Here is a 16,109-nt window from a genome sequence, read left to right on the forward strand (position 1 = left end):
ATTGTATCAGAGTTTGATTATGAAAAGCAGCTAAATTAATTTTCTCGATATTGAGGTTCCATCTTGCAGTCCGGGGATAGTAAGAGTAGAAAGAGTCTTCCAGACTTCTGGGGAGTTTTGAGACAACTGTAACTAAGTTTCAGCAATGTTTTCAGACCTGTTGAAAGCTGCAGGTCTGGAATCTCACTCCAATTTAGACAACTATTCCCAACAATTTCTGTTGGGAAATTGACTGTTATGGAATGACTGACTAGCTAAGCATTTCAGAAACAGAATATTCATCACAGGGTTTTTCTTTGGTCTTTTCCTTTTTGGGTTTTCTGTAAACTGATGTGGCTCTTAATAGAGTTGTTATAAAACATCTGAAGCTGGGCAGTGGTGGCAAACGCCTTTAATCCCAGCATTAGGGAGGCAGAGGCAGGTGGATGTCTGTGAGTTCCTGGCCAGCCTTGTCTCCAAAGCAAGTTCCAGGAAAGGCACAAAGGTACACAGAGAAACCCTGTCTTGACAAAACAAAACAAAACAAAAAAATCTGAAATGCATAGCAAGAGAAGTCACTAAGTCCCAGAGTTAAGAGAAAGCTATTAAAGAATTACATTCTTGTTTCAATCTATCAAGAACTTTTAGAATAGCAAAGCTGATTACAAGCTCTGAACTTTAGAAATTATTTGCATACTTTCTGTCTAGTTTAGAGAATCTTTCTACTAGAGATAGTGATGATAATTAAGTGTAAGAAGTAGAAAATTATTCTGTCTTGTTAGAAAATATTAACACTCTTCTAAGCGTTAAAGAATCTTTAGGTGTTTGCTAAGTTAGATATATGCTAAGAAATAAAGATTTAAGTTAAAATAAGAAGTAAGAATATAAACTTACAAGAAGTATAAGTAAAAGATGCTAGTTGCAAATCTAAGGTAGTCCTAAGACATGTAGAAATAAGTTTGTAAGAAGTAAAGATGCTAGTTGTAAATGTAAGTTTAAATAAGAATATAAGAAATAAATAAGATGCTAGTTGTAAAAGATAAATATAAAAAGTAAATAAGAAATATATTTGCTAAAGTAGTTTTATAGTTTCCTTGAGGAGTATAAATAAGTGGATGCTCATGTGCTATATGTGAGTTTGTAAAAATGTATAAATGTTGAGTGTGAGTTTATGCTTAAGCACTGATTACATGTGAGTTTGTGAAAATGTGTAAATGTTGATTGTGAATCTATGTTTAATGTATATGGTGAAAGAACCTGAGACACAGAAGGTAGTGTCCTAGTAGACTGCAAAGTAGGCAGTCTGAATGGTTTCAAAAGCTCCAGAAGCTGCTAAGCAGTTTCTGGAGAATAGTGGACTCCAGAACAGGCACAACAAGGCATCCGAAGCTGAGATCCATGAAAAATCAATGCAACACAGAAAAACCTGGGATAACATCAAAAAACAATGTGATTTAGAATACAACTGTACCTAAAAAAGTCTCTGGCTTGAGAAATAATGCTGCAGAGACACTTGTTTGCTAAAATTGTTAACCGCAAAAAGTTATGGTTATAAAACATCTCTTCATATTTGGAAGTTGAAGTCTAATATCAGAATTTACTTTTTTTGAACTTAAGAAAATGAGATAAAACTACAAAAAGTTTTGTTATGAATTTCTTGAAATTTAGAAGGCTCATACCAGAATTTATTATTTGAATTTGGGGACTTAAATGAAATAAACAATAGTGAATTCACTGCAATGGGATAATATTGAATTTACTTATAGTAATGACCTGGGAACTTTTCTAGAGTTATCTGTGCTAAAAATGGAACTGTTTAAATGAAGAAATGTGTTGCTTCTACCTAGAGTCAAGATGCAATTTTGTGTATGCATATATGCTGGTGATTCATGAATTGTTCCGTGTTAAAATGCAATTGTTTTGTGGAACTGTTTATGTAAAAATGGAATTACTTATGGAATTGGTTTTGTTTTACAAATGGAACTGTTTAAATGGAAAAGTTTGGGTTTTCTAACTATGCTTGAGATTTTATTTAAAAAAATTTATTTAAAAGGGGAGAAATAATATCCCTTAGTCTACTTAATTTAAAAAATATTTTCTTGTTGTTTGAGTGGACTGTCATGTTTTGTTAGTAAGAAATGCAAATCGGGTATACTAAGAGACTACTTTTAAAATGTAAAGAGTTTTATTAAGAAATTGCTTTTGGGTGTTTTGTTAAAAGTTTTCAAAGTGTTAATGGTTACATTGAAAATAATTGCTTTTCAATAAGGGTTTGTAGGAATTGTATGAATTTGGGTTTTCTTCTAACTAGGTTTCAGATTGTTTAAAAAAATTATAAAGAAATTATAAAGGGAGAGTTATGAGTGATTTAAGGTTGAATTTATGTTTGCAGAAATTATGTTTAACCTATTGATATTAATGCACCCTGGTTTTGTGGAGTTAAGGAAATATTTAAGTTTGATGTGAATACATCAGAAGCTTTTCCTATGTTCTGTTAGCAAGAAATTCAAATGATTCTATTGAGTTAAAGTTGTAAGACTGAGAAAATTGTTAACTATAAATAGCAACATTTATGTTAATTCAAATGGTTTTGTAAAGAGTTTGCTTTGAGTTGTAAGATTGGGAGAATTGTGACTATGTATAGCAATGTTTATGTTAACCTGTTAATGGTAATGATGAAATTAAGGGATTCTTTAAGATTGTGATTGCATTAAGTTTTTGGTTTAGAAAGGGCTTGAGGCAGCTAAGACTGCTGAAGTTAATTTGGACCTAATTCAAAGAAGAAATGCCATCTATATCATTCTCTACTCCCATACTGGGGGGTATAACAACTATGGAGACTGTTGTAAGCTATTAATAATGAGTTATTTTGTATATATTAAGAAAGGGGGACCTGTGGGAGCCCATTTTCAGGTTCCTTGTGGATTTACCCAGCAGGTCCGCATAGAGGATGATTAGAACCACGGGCCTGAGTGCAGGTGCCTGAGATGGTCTGCACTTGGCTGTGCTGAGGGGAGGTCTTTTGCTCCACCCCATGGCGTCTCTATAAATACTCTGGGGCAGAAACAGTCAGGGCCCACTGGAGTAGGTTCCAGGCCCTCTCAAGGCTATCCTTTATTTTCTATCTGTTCATTTCCACAATCTAAATCCTTCTATCTAATATTTCCTGCTGCTCACACTCAAGAAAACCCCGGGCAGCTGTGGGGTTGGTGGTAAATGCCCTGCAGGGGACCAAACTGGCCTCAAACTCACAGAGATTGGCCTGACACTGTCTTTCAAGTGCTGAGATTACAGGCATGTACCTCTAAGTCCAATTGAGATATATTTTTAAATGACCTACCTTTGACTCAGAGAAAGAAAGGATAAAATAAGATTTAAAAAGGGACAACCATACTTTTAATGAACATTAATACTGCTTGAAATTCTATAATTTGAACTGGAAAATTTTAAAATGAAAACGTTCTCAATAATTGGGTTTTTTTCTTTGCTTTGTTAATTTCATCCATTTAAAAATGTTTGAACTGTGTATGTGTGCATAAACCAGCTTAGAGGTGTCTCTTATGTACTTTCCCTATGTGAGCTCCAGTGATGAAAACAAGGGAGTCACATGGCTGCAAGTAACCGCTGTGCATTTATTTCGTTTTAAATGTTACCTATGTATGTGCTGACATAGGAGTGTGCAGATGCCACAACCCATGCAGAAATAAAAGAAAAACTTGTAGAAGAAACATGGGTCACTTAGAGTTAGAACTCAGGTCATCAGGCTTAGCTGCAGCCACCTTTACTGGCTGAGGCAATTGTCTGGCATACAGTTGAGGTTCTGAGAAAGTGTTATAAACAAATATTTAGTCTTCAGCATAAACAAATTTAGAAAAATGAATCATAGTATACATATTTTCATATGCAAAGAGGATTTATCATCCAAATTGTCCTGTGTTCCTCTATACTTGTATGAAAATACATTTACAATCTGAAAAGACAACAGTTTATTCATGTAATACTCCTACTAATCTTATCTGAGTATCAGTGGGATGGCTCAGTGGGAAGGGTGGTGTGCAAAGTTGGAAACCTGACCTTGATCATCATATGAAGTAGATACAACAAAGTTGTCTTCTGGTCTCCACAAATCTGCCTTGGCCTACAAAGCCATAATCACATTACACACATACCATAAACATTTGTTATAAAATAAATCTTATTGCCATTATATTATCTGGTGTCTCTCGAGAATCCCCTTAGAAGGCAAAGACGGTCCTTAAAGATGAAATGCCAGATGGTTAACTAATGGGGACAGGAATAAGCATGGAAAGTTTAATTTTACATATACACATATATATACACATATAAATACATATAGATATATGTATATATCACCATATCACAACAATCTGTGGTATTAGATACACAGTTGACCGCTGATTATCCCACTTTATTACATGCCTACCAGATAAATAAAAATATTGCTTTGTACATACACAAGGTATTTAATGTTTCTTCCTATTTATTTATTTATTTGTTTGTTTCTATCTATCTATCTATCTATCTATCTATCTATCTATCTATTTATTTATTTATTATGTATACAGTATTCTTCCTCCATGTGTCCCTGCCGGCCAGAATAGGGCACCAGATCTCATTACAAGTGGTTGTGAGCCACCATGTGGTTGCTGGGAATTGAACTCAGGACCTCTGGAAGAGCAGTAGGTGCTCTTAACCACTGAGTCATCTCTCCAGAACGGTATTTAATGTTTCTTATAGTCTCTTCTACTAAGCATTGTAACATTAACATTGTTATATCATACAGAGAAAATTGTACACTTTGGGGGTACATCATTTACCCTTGGAAAAGGAGGCTCATGAGTTAAATGTAGCCTTCAGTAATTACTGACATCCAAGCCAGGCTGAATAACAATCAACAAAATCTCAAGCAAATTTGTGAAAATATGAAAAACAAAAGCAGGAACAACCCACTACACTTTCACAGACACCTGTACTTGAAAAGTATGATCACACACTGCCTGGTATTTATTTTTTTCTTTATTAAGACATTTTTATTCATTTTGCATACCAACCACAGATCTCCTCCTCCTCCTGCTCCCTCTCAGTCTTTCTCCCAACCCTCCCTCATCTCCTCCTCCAAAAATGTAAGTCTTCCCATGGGGAGTCAGCAAAGCCTTGGACATTCAGTTGAGGTAGGACCAAGCCCTTTTCCTCTGCATTAAGGCTGTTGAAGGTACATGATCTGGGTTTTTGGATCCCACTACCTGATAATAAACAGTGGACCGCTTAGATGATGGGGATCCCATTCTATCCATTATGATAAAAAATACCTGTTACTAAGTAAAAGCACCAAAGAAGATGAACAAACCCCACAGAAGAAATATTACAAAAACAAAATAAATTTCACTAAATGGACTTGCCACACATATATCACACTTTAGTAACTATCTCAAATGTTTCACAATACAAATCACAATGCAGCTGGGCGATGGTGGCACACGCCTTTAATCCCAGAACTCGGGAGGCAGAGGCAGGCAGATCTTTGTGAGTTCAAGGCCAGCCTGGTCTACAGAGCAAGATCCAGGAAAGGCACAAAGCTACACAGAGAAACCCTGTCTCAAAAACAAAACAACAAAAACCCAAACCAAAAAAAAAAAAAAAAGAAATCACAATGCAGTCATGTCCACCATCAGTCTGGAGTGAACATGGTAAGTAATTTACTTCCTTCAAGACTATGATGAAATAGAAATGAAAAAAAAGCTTTTTTTTTCTTGAAGCTGAAAAAGTCTAAAGTCTTTACCAAATTATTTAGATGAATAGGGTTTCCTCTTCTATAAGTTCATCCCTATTTCCTGACATCAAAATAATATGTCAGTTCTAAAATACTTAGGAGGCTAGAGACATAGTTGGGCAGTTAAGAAAAGTTCATTCCCAGGACCAGGGTCCAATTTTGGATGGCTTCCCATAATTCCTGCTACAGGGAGATCCAAGTGTCTAAGCTTCTTGGGAACCAGCATATAGATGTACATATGCACACAAACGCACTGACACCACATAATTGAAAGAAAAACAAATCTTTAAACAAGTTTTACTCATGAAAGTTTTTCTCTTACAAGCATTCATTTCTATAACACAGGTGCTGAGGCATCTACAAGCTCACTTACACAGTTTTTCTTTATCATAAATTGGTTTGTGTAACAGAAAGCAAAAATGTAGGCTTGAAGTGAGAGAAGTCAATCCTATTCAGTTGCTGGCGTCCATTGGAATGATTTAGGAAATGCTGCTGCCTTGCTGTAGGAAATATGTTCCTGGGTGGAAGGCTTTGAGAATTTACATCTGCATACCATTTCCAGTTCCCACTCTATATCATGTTTCAAGCTGATGATCTGAGTTCTTAGCTTCCTGCTTTAGCTGCCATGTCTAACACTTGTTACCATGCCACTTTCATGGTGATCCTATATCCCCCTAGAACCAAGGGTCAAACTAAAGTCTTTTATAAGTTGACCTAGACATTATATCACAAAAACAGACAAGGCACTAATACAAATCCATAAAGTTTTACACCTGAGTTAGTCATTTCATGTAATTCAAGTACAAAAATCTAAAAGGGTAATATTATTGTTGAGACTCATAGGGCTTAATACATTCATAAATTTATTTTTTTCAATGAGTTTTCAAATACAATTATATAAAGACAGATATGAAAATGCTTGACCAGATTGTTGACAATCTTAATTTTTTTGAAGATCACTGATGTGTAGTCTTACCAAACTTATTAAATTCATAGGGTTCCTCTCTAGTATGTGTTCTTTTATGCCTTTGAAGAGAACAAAGATGAGCAAAGACTTTACCACACTGGTTACATTCATAAGGTTTCTCTCCAGTATGTGTTCTTTTATGCCTTTGAAGAGAACAAAGATGAGCAAAGAATTTTCCACACTGATTGCATTCATAGGGTTTCTCTCCAGTATGTGTCCTTTTATGCCTTTGAAGATGAGAGCTATGTGCAAAGGCATTTCCACACTGATTATATTTATAGGGTTTCTCTCCAGTATGTGTCCTTTTATGCGTTCGGAGATGACTTTGACATACAAAGGCCTTACCACAGTGATTACATTCATAGGGTTTCTCTCCAGTATGTGTCCTTTTATGTATTCGGAGAATTCTTTGTTCCGCAAAGGCTTTACCACATTGATTGCATTCATAGGGTTTCTCTCCAGTATGTGTTCTATTATGTATCTGAAGACGTTTTTGTTCTGCAAAGACTTTACCACACTGATTACAAGCATAGGGTTTCTCTCCAGTATGTGTTCTTTTGTGCAATTGGAGATTACTGGGACGTGGAAAGAGTTTACCACACTGATTACATTCATAAAGTTTTTTCTCCAGTATGTGTTCTTTTATGCTTTTGAAGATGACTGGGTCGTGAAAAGCCTTTACCACACTGATTACATTTACAGGATTTTTCTCCAGTATGCGTTCTTTTGTGCATTTGGAGATTACTAGGACGTGCAAAACCTTTACCACATTGATTACACTTATAGGGTTTCTCTCCACTATGGATTCTTTTATGCTGTTTAAGATGACTGACTTGTGAAAAGCCTTTACCACACTGATTACATTCATAGGGTTTCTCTCCAGTATGTGTTCTTTTATGCACTTGAAGATTACTAAGTTGTGAAAATCCTTTACCACACTGATTGCATACATAAGGTTTCTCTCCAGTATGTGTTCTTTTATGCACTTGAAGAACACTGAGTTGTGAAAAGCCTTTACCACACTGATTACATACATGAGTTTTCTCTCCAGTATGTGTTCTTTTGTGTTTTTCAAGATTATTAAAATGTGGAAAGCCTTTAGCACACTGATTACATTCATAGGGTTTCTCTAAAGTATGTGTTCTTTTATGTCTTTGGACACATCTTTGTTCTGCAAAGAATTTTCCACACTGATTGCATTCATAGGGTTTCTCTCCAGTATGTGTCCTTTTATGCCTTTGAAGATGAGAGCTATGTGCAAAGGCATTTCCACACTGATTACATTCATAGGGTTTCTCTCCAGTATGTGTCCTTTTATGCGTTCGGAGATGACTTTGACATACAAAAGCCTTACCACAGTGATTACATTCATAGGGTTTCTCTCCAGTATGTGTCCTTTTATGTATTCGGAGAATTCTTTGATCCGCAAAGGCTTTACCACATTGATTGCATTCATAGGGTTTCTCTCCAGTATGTGTTCTATTATGTATCTGAAGACGTTTTTGTTCTGCAAAGACTTTACCACACTGATTACAAGCATAGGGTTTCTCTCCAGTATGTGTTCTTTTGTGCAATTGGAGATTACTGGGACGTGGAAAGAGTTTACCACACTGATTACATTCATAGGGTTTCTCTCCAGTATGGGTTCTTTTATGCCTTTGAAGATGACTGGGTTGTGAAAAGCCTTTACCACACTGATTACATTTACAGGGTTTTTCTCCAGTATGCGTTCTTTTGTGCATTTGGAGATTACTAGGACGTGCAAAACCTTTACCACATTGATTACACTTATAGGGTTTCTCTCCACTATGGATTCTTTTATGCTGTTTAAGATGACTGACTTGTGAAAAGCCTTTACCACACTGATTACATTCATAAGGTTTCTCTCCAGTATGTGTTCTTTTATGCACTTGAAGATTACTAAGTTGTGAAAATCCTTTACCACACTGATTGCATACATAAGGTTTCTCTCCAGTATGTGTTCTTTTATGCACTTGAAGAACACTGAGTTGTGAAAAGCCTTTACCACACTGATTACATACATGAGTTTTCTCTCCAGTATGTGTTCTTTTGTGTTTTTCAAGATTATTAAAATGTGGAAAGCCTTTAGCACACTGATTACATTCACAGGGTATCTCTCCAGTATGTGTTCTTTTATGCTTTTGAAGAGTACAGTGATGAGCAAAGGCTTTAACACATTGAGGATATTCAGAAGGTTGTTGTCCAGTACGACTTCTTTCATTCCTGCAAGGATAATTGGCACATGTAAAAGCTTTACCACTTTAAATATACTGTTGAATCTTTATATTTGAATGAGCTAATTTGCAATTTGGTCCAGTTGCAAAGAATCAGATATTAAGGTTTTATTACTTTGTTTACACTCATATTATTCCCATTTATTAGGGGTTGTTTTGCATCTTTAAAGATACATGTGATAGTAAAAGCATTTATTACATGATTCACATTTACACATTTTTTTTCCTATATGAGATTTTTCACATATTTGAAGAGAACTGGAAAAACTCAGCTTTATCAAACTTATTGCTTTCATAAATTTTCCTATACTGTGAGTCACATTACATTTTCTAGGTGAATTATGACAAACAGAACTATTTACACAGTGCTAGTACTCTTAGGGCTTTTCTGCAGTGTGAGATTGTTGATGTATTTACAGTGAAGGTAGAAAACCATTTACTTGTATACTTGAATCAGATTCAACAAGTCTATTCAATGTGGGGACTGCTATATATATTCTAATAGTTCTGAGAGGTATGTTCCATCATTCCATATCCATATGTTCATGTGGCTTGTATCCAGAATGATATATGACATACATAGTAAAGGAAGAATGACAAAAGGTTTCCACATTGAATTCATACAGTTTGAATTTCTGTTTCTCATAGATATGTGGTATGGGGATTAAGGTCTCTCCACAATAGCCCTTGACTCTAAGTGCCTCTTTCACTAAATTTATCAAAGTCACAAAAAGTATATGAGTAACACTAACTTTACTATGGACTATTTGCTTATTTTTGAATGTTTTGAACATATACTTATCACCTCTTCAATGTGTCTGCCTTTTTTAATATGAGTGTCATGAAATGAAATGGACTGGCAGATGTACAGCACAGCACGAATGGGGTTTTGATTCAAATGGCCACGTCTGTTAAGGCATTGTTTTCTTGTCGTCTTTCTTAAAAGAATGCCTTGAAAATGTAATTCACTTACCTGAAGTTGAGGAATATGGTATTTGTTATCAGAATTTAATAATCATCAATGCATTATAAGCTGTGCTAATTTACACTGTTGTTTTTCTTTGAAACTTCCAGGACACATTTACAGTTTCTTCAAAGGCACATTTGTAACAGCTTGCAAAAGAAAATTACCTTTCATGTCTTCTAGAAATTTTACAGTATTCTTCGATATTATGGTCATCTCTGCTGTATCCTAAAATATAGTTTCAGAAAATGTATGGTATATTATTAAAAATTGTGCAAAATTTAAGTTACTATCTTCAGTGAACCTTAGAACCATACCTGATTTATTCACCTAATTCTTCTTTCTCACTCAAATTACAGAGAAGCATCAATAGCCAAAGAAGAGTTGTCCCCTTATTTTATATGAAGGAAAATTCAGTCTTACCTATAGTAATGAGGTTCCTGTAGGTCTCCAGCATCACATCTTTGTAGAGATTCTTCTGGGAAGGATTCAGCAAAGTCCATTCTTCCCAAGTGAAGGCAACATGCACATCATCATAGGTCACTGCATTCTAAAATATCCCATAGATGTGTACAACAGAAAGCATGGTACTGACAACATTGTAAATCTATACTTCTTCATGATATAGTCATATAATTCTGGTGCTCCACTTACTTCCTCCATAACACAGACATTGTAAAGTAATCATCAAGTCACTCTAGAAGGAAACTGAATAAGGAGGTTCACTTCTCTCATTTCTGTACCCCTTGTATGGGATATAACCTTGCAACAGAAATGCCTATTAACAAACATAGAAAAGTAAACAGATCAACAGTACAGACTACACATTAGAAAAATTGTATGAACAATTACTAAGTATAAAAAAAATAAGACAGACAAGCTGGGTGTATTGGATCATGCCTTTAATGCTAGCACTCAGAACACAGAGGCAGGTATATTTGCTTGAGTTGAATGGTAGCCTAGTCTATGCAATCAGTTCCAGGACAGCCAGAAGTACATATTGGGACCCTGTCTCCTGTGCAAAAAAATCAGCAAATAAGCAAAAAGACAGAAAGAACACAGAGGTTATTTACTTTAGTTTCTACAAAGAGTTAGACATTCACTCCACTTCTGTATTCATCTTCCAGAAACCTGAAGTACCTCATTTTAATGTGTAACATCAATAAGATCTTTCTAAAAGGCACTGAGTGTTTAAACACAGTTTCAAATGGACAGATGAAAACATTAGCAATATAAATGTTGATAATAAATAATCAACACAGGGCAGAAGAGATGGCTCAATAGTAATGAGCTCTTGCTGGTCTTGCATATAGGTGGGGTCAACTGCCAATATTTACACAGGAGATCAAAACTATCCATGATTCCAAGTTTAGGGTTTCTGAGGCCATCTTTTGATCATTGTGAGGACCAGGTACCCACATGGTGCATATCCATGCATACAGGTAATACTCATATTCATTTAAAATATTCAAAACAAACACAGCAGGCAGGAAGAATGTCCTGTACCTGCAATCCAATGACAGAAGGATCAGGCAGTATTAATGTCATGAATACATGTCATGCTGGAAAACAAAACGATACCATCTGCCAAATTTCAAATTTCAGGATGGGGTGAAGCTCAGTATAACAGTATTTGTTTGGCATGTACAAAAACCTACATTTCAGGCCAATCATCCAATAATATAAAAACAGAAAAGCCAAGAATTTTGGCCCAACTTTAATCCCAGCACTTGTGAGCCAGAGTCAGGTGGTCTCTGAGTTCAAGGCCAACTGGCTTACAGAGGTACTTTCAGTTCAGCCAAGGTTACACAGACAAACCTTGTCATCAAAAACAAACAAACAATTTAAACAGCAGGCTACCAAACTGGCTTGGCATTGAATGGCAACTGCTTCTACTGTATCTAAAGTCTATAATGGTGGTGAAGGCATGACTGCAAGAGAAGGATGTTGGCTCATGAATTTCAACCAAAACAAAGAATAGGAAATTGGTTGAGTCTATAGATGCTTATAACCTATCCCCAATGAGGAATTTCATCCAGAAAGGCTCCTCCTAATCGAAAGAAAGTTCCCAAAAAGAGAAACATGTTCAAATACATCATCATATCTGGGAAGTTTTTCATACAATCAACTACATTCTGATCCAGGTCACTATAGGCTCATGGTCATCCATGAAAAAAAAATACATTTAGTCACTTCAATGATACTCTTGGTCTGTGATATCCCCTATGCTGTTCAAATGTCCAAAGCCTTTTATGACACTCAAGAAAATCTTGACAGTGAAATCTTGTAAAATCAGAAAACAAATTACATCTTTCCAACATATAATAGCACAGAATACCATTCACTTTCTAAAAGAGAGGAATGGGAACAGAGTGAGAGAAGAGCAGACCAAGGCAAGTCTCAAACACAGAGGAAAACCATCAAATCTTATAGCTCTGTCTCAGACACATAAGGCTTCAGTTTCAAAGGACTTAGATGTGCCCTATCCCTGCAACGTCTCATTCATCTCTCTCTTTGGTTACTTTAACTCCCTGTATGCAGCCAGCTGGCCATGGGAGATGTCTCATAGCATAGGTACCTCATCATCTTGTGGTCTCAAAATGAAACACAGGTTTCATCCTCACAGTTTCACACAATAAACTCTGTTTCCTCACTGTATTCTGACACTGCCAAACATAGATGCCTGCCACAATGCTGAACTGAAACCACAAACTAAGAGTCCATGACCTAAAATTTTAATGTTTTCTTGTTTCCACGATCAAGAAGCCTGCAAATTCTGACTTCTTAATTAGAATGGACACCAACATGCTTGGACCACAGGTGCAGCAGGTTTTATATGAAGTTGCTTCCAGGGACTAGGAATCACTTTGCTTCCTCTATAAATTGAAGGTTTAGGTGGATGGTGTCTTATCCTTATGACACCTTGCTAGGTTTCCATTACAGAGCAAGGGACTTCTGTATAATGATGATAAACTCCTTGAAAAATTCCCATCTATTTCAATACTTGGCTGCCATCTGAAACTACCTTTTCATTTTCATTAATTTCTGATCCATTTTTTTCACTGCAGAGCTGAATGAGTCATCAGTAATAGCCATAAAAGAGATTCAATATTCTATTTAAGAAATTAGCCCATTGTTTTTTAATTCTGCCTTACTAAATTTCCAGGGCATAGCCAGAATAAGAAAAACTATGAAGCCACAATATTACCCAAATGATCTCTAATATATATATATATATATATATATATATATATATATATATATATATATATATTGAGTCTATCTACTTCTGTCTGGAATCCTATGATCTCAACCTACACTTTCTGCCATTACTCTCAACAATCCTATCTACCTGGTTCTACAACTATAGCTAATTATGTTCTCTGTAAAATTTTCTAAATTTTTTGCCATCTAAGGTGTTGATATCATCCACATTCTTCCAAAGGACAACATTCCCATATTCTACCTAGCAACAAAACCAATTTTGGTGCTCCATTTTTTTGTTCTTACATTCTTTTATGCTGTTGTTTAAAAGTCCTCTAACCAAAAGCATCTTGGGCAATGAATGGGCTTGTTTGGCTGATTCTGTCAGATCACAGTTCATCATTTTAGGAGCTTAGGATAGAAGCTCAAGCTAGCATTTGAAGGAAAAACCCATGGACAAAGATTTTTCCCCCTGGATTTCTCTCTTGCCAATCACTGCCTCAAGCTCAAATTGCTCTCTTTTCCATCCCAGGCCCACTTTTTTAGGAATACAGCTACCCTCAGTGGAGGAGCCTTTCCAGATCAATCATCAAACATCAGTCAACAAAAATCTCTCAAAGACACAGCAGTTTATGTCTGTTATGAACAAAGCCACCATGAACATAGTTGAGCAAATGTCCTTGTAGTGGGAGGGAAAGGCATCTTTTGGGTATATGCCCAAGCATGTTATTACTGGGTCTTGAGGTTTGCACTTGCTCCAGATCCTTTCCAGCATTGGCTCTCACTTGTGTTATTGATCTTAACAATTCTGAAAGGTATAAGATTAAAATCTCAAAGTAGTTTTGATTTATATTTCCCTGATGGCTACGGATGTTGAACGTTTCTTCAAGTGTTTCTCAGCTATTTTAGATTGTTTTACTGAGGATTCTGTTTAGAAAGGTACCCCATTATAATCTGAGTATTGGGTTGTGGTTTTTTGGTTTCTTGAGTTCTTTCTTATCCTAACTGAGGCAACCCAGAAGCACATAAACAAACATAGTATACTCACTTCTAAGTGGATATTAGTAAATAAAGAATAATCACAGTTAATCACATTACATTCCATAGATGAAGAGTGGCTAAGTAACAAGAACAGCTCCAGGAGAGCTGCATAGATCTCCCTGGACAGAGAAAATAGATTTTGTGGGCACACTGGAGGGACAAGGGTATGGAAACAGGAAGGACCAAGTAAGTATTTAAGAGACATAGGGGGAAAGTACAGAGAGAGATTATTGGAATAGGGGAGCTTTTAGCAGGGCATGTGGAACATAATGCAGTGCAAGCTTCCTGAAACCTATAAGGGTGACCCTGGAGAGGACTCCTAGTAATCAAGGGCACGGATACTGAATCAGCCATCTTCTGTAACAACATAAGGCTCCCAGTAGCAAGACTAGGACATCAAGCTAGCCACAAAACATTCAACCCACACTTGTCCTGCTTGCAAGATATGCTAGGGCAGAGGTGGCTCAGAGCTTCTGTAGTGGCCAAACAATGACTGGTCTAACTTGAAGACAAGGCTCTGAGAGGAAGCCCATGCCTGACACTGCCTGGATGACTAGGAACTGGTACTTGGATGGCTCAGAGAACTAGGATAGAATCAAATATAACAGAAAAACAACAAAAGATATGAAATGATTCATAACTATATTCTGCTATAATATATATCACTGCCTAGCTCAATTGTCACCAGAGAGGCTTCTTCTGGCAGCTGATGGGGCCACATGCAGGGATCATTACCCAAACATTAGCCTCAGCTCTAGGAATCATGTGGAAGAAGGGGATAAGGATTGTAGGAGCCAGAAGGGTAGAGGAAACCAGGAGAATACGGCTGGCAGAATCAACTAAGCAAGGCTCATAGGGGTTCAGAGAAACTGAAGTGGCAATTATGGAGCCTGCATGACTCTGTGCCAGGTCCTCTGCATATGTGCTATGGTTGTTTAACTTGGGGTGTTTGAGGGACTCCTAACTATCAGAATCAAGGTGTCTTGGACTCTCTTGCCTGTTCTTGGGATCATTTTCCTTCTATTGGGTTACCTTGTCCAGCCTTGATATGAGGGTTTGTGCCTAGTCTTATTGCACCTTTTTATGATGTGTTAGGTTGATATCCCTGAGAGGCTTGCTCTTTTCTGAAGGGAGACAGAGGAGCAGTGGATCTAGGAGAATAGGGATTGGGTGGGGATTGGAAGGACTGGAGGAAGGAGAGGCTGCAGTTAGAATGTATTGTATGAAAGAATAAATACAATGAATAAAGAAAAAAAATGAAAATGCATTTAGTCTAACTTCAATGATCCTTAAAATCTGTAACAGCCCAAATGTGCAAAGTCTCTGCTGATACTCAAAACAATCTCTTTATTGTCACATCTTTTAAAAATCTAGAAACAACTTAAGAGAGCAGGGAACTTAGGGATAGTATATTTTCAACATACAGTGTCACAGGATATGTTCCCATTAAGGAAAAGAGGAATATGGCTTCCAGTTCAGGCAGAAATCCCCTGCTCATGTGTGTGTCACAACAGTCAGAAGAATAGGTAGGCAGGTCACCAGCCCAGGAAACTTCCACACTCTGTACATTTCCACAGACACAATCCCCACAAACCTTATAGTTGCTACCAGCAAAGCCATATCCCCAGCCCCAAATCAGATGGATAGACTCTGCTCAAGTGCAGGTCATACCAGCCAGAAAAATAGGTAGGCAAACTGAGGCAAAGACTCCCTGCTGGACCAGAGGCCATGCCATCCATCAATAATCCACATAGGCTGCTTATCTGTGGACTCCTCCACTCATTCAATAATCCCAACACTATCCTCAATCCCACTTCCATAATCATCTCTGGGTTGTAGCCTTCAACTTCGGTGAAGGAAGACCCCTTGCTCAAGCAAAGGATACATCATGTACCAGAAGTTCATGTA

At 36.7% G+C, this 16,109-nt stretch overlaps 1 protein-coding gene across 4 annotated transcripts in view; it reads right to left on the minus strand.

Moving 5' to 3' along the window:
- Positions 1-7,188: 7,188 nt before the first annotated feature.
- Positions 7,189-16,109, minus strand: part of LOC114704107 (zinc finger protein 431-like) — a 40,611-nt gene continuing 31,690 nt past the window's right edge. The window contains exons 4-6 of one of the 4 annotated variants that reach the window (XM_037202370.1): positions 10,380-10,506; positions 10,124-10,184; positions 7,189-8,981 (exon numbers count right to left, since the gene is read on the minus strand). In XM_037202370.1, coding sequence (XP_037058265.1) covers positions 7,349-8,981; positions 10,124-10,184; positions 10,380-10,506 — 1,821 coding nt within the window. In that variant the 3' untranslated portion in view covers positions 7,189-7,348. Of the gene's footprint in view, positions 10,735-16,109 lie in introns of all 4 variants that reach the window. The other 3 variants (XR_005090789.1, XR_005090790.1, XR_005090788.1) reach the window with 3 other exon arrangements.

This window comes from Peromyscus leucopus, chromosome 2 (genome assembly GCF_004664715.2).
Source record: "Peromyscus leucopus breed LL Stock chromosome 2, UCI_PerLeu_2.1, whole genome shotgun sequence".
NCBI lineage: Eukaryota > Metazoa > Chordata > Mammalia > Rodentia > Cricetidae > Peromyscus > Peromyscus leucopus.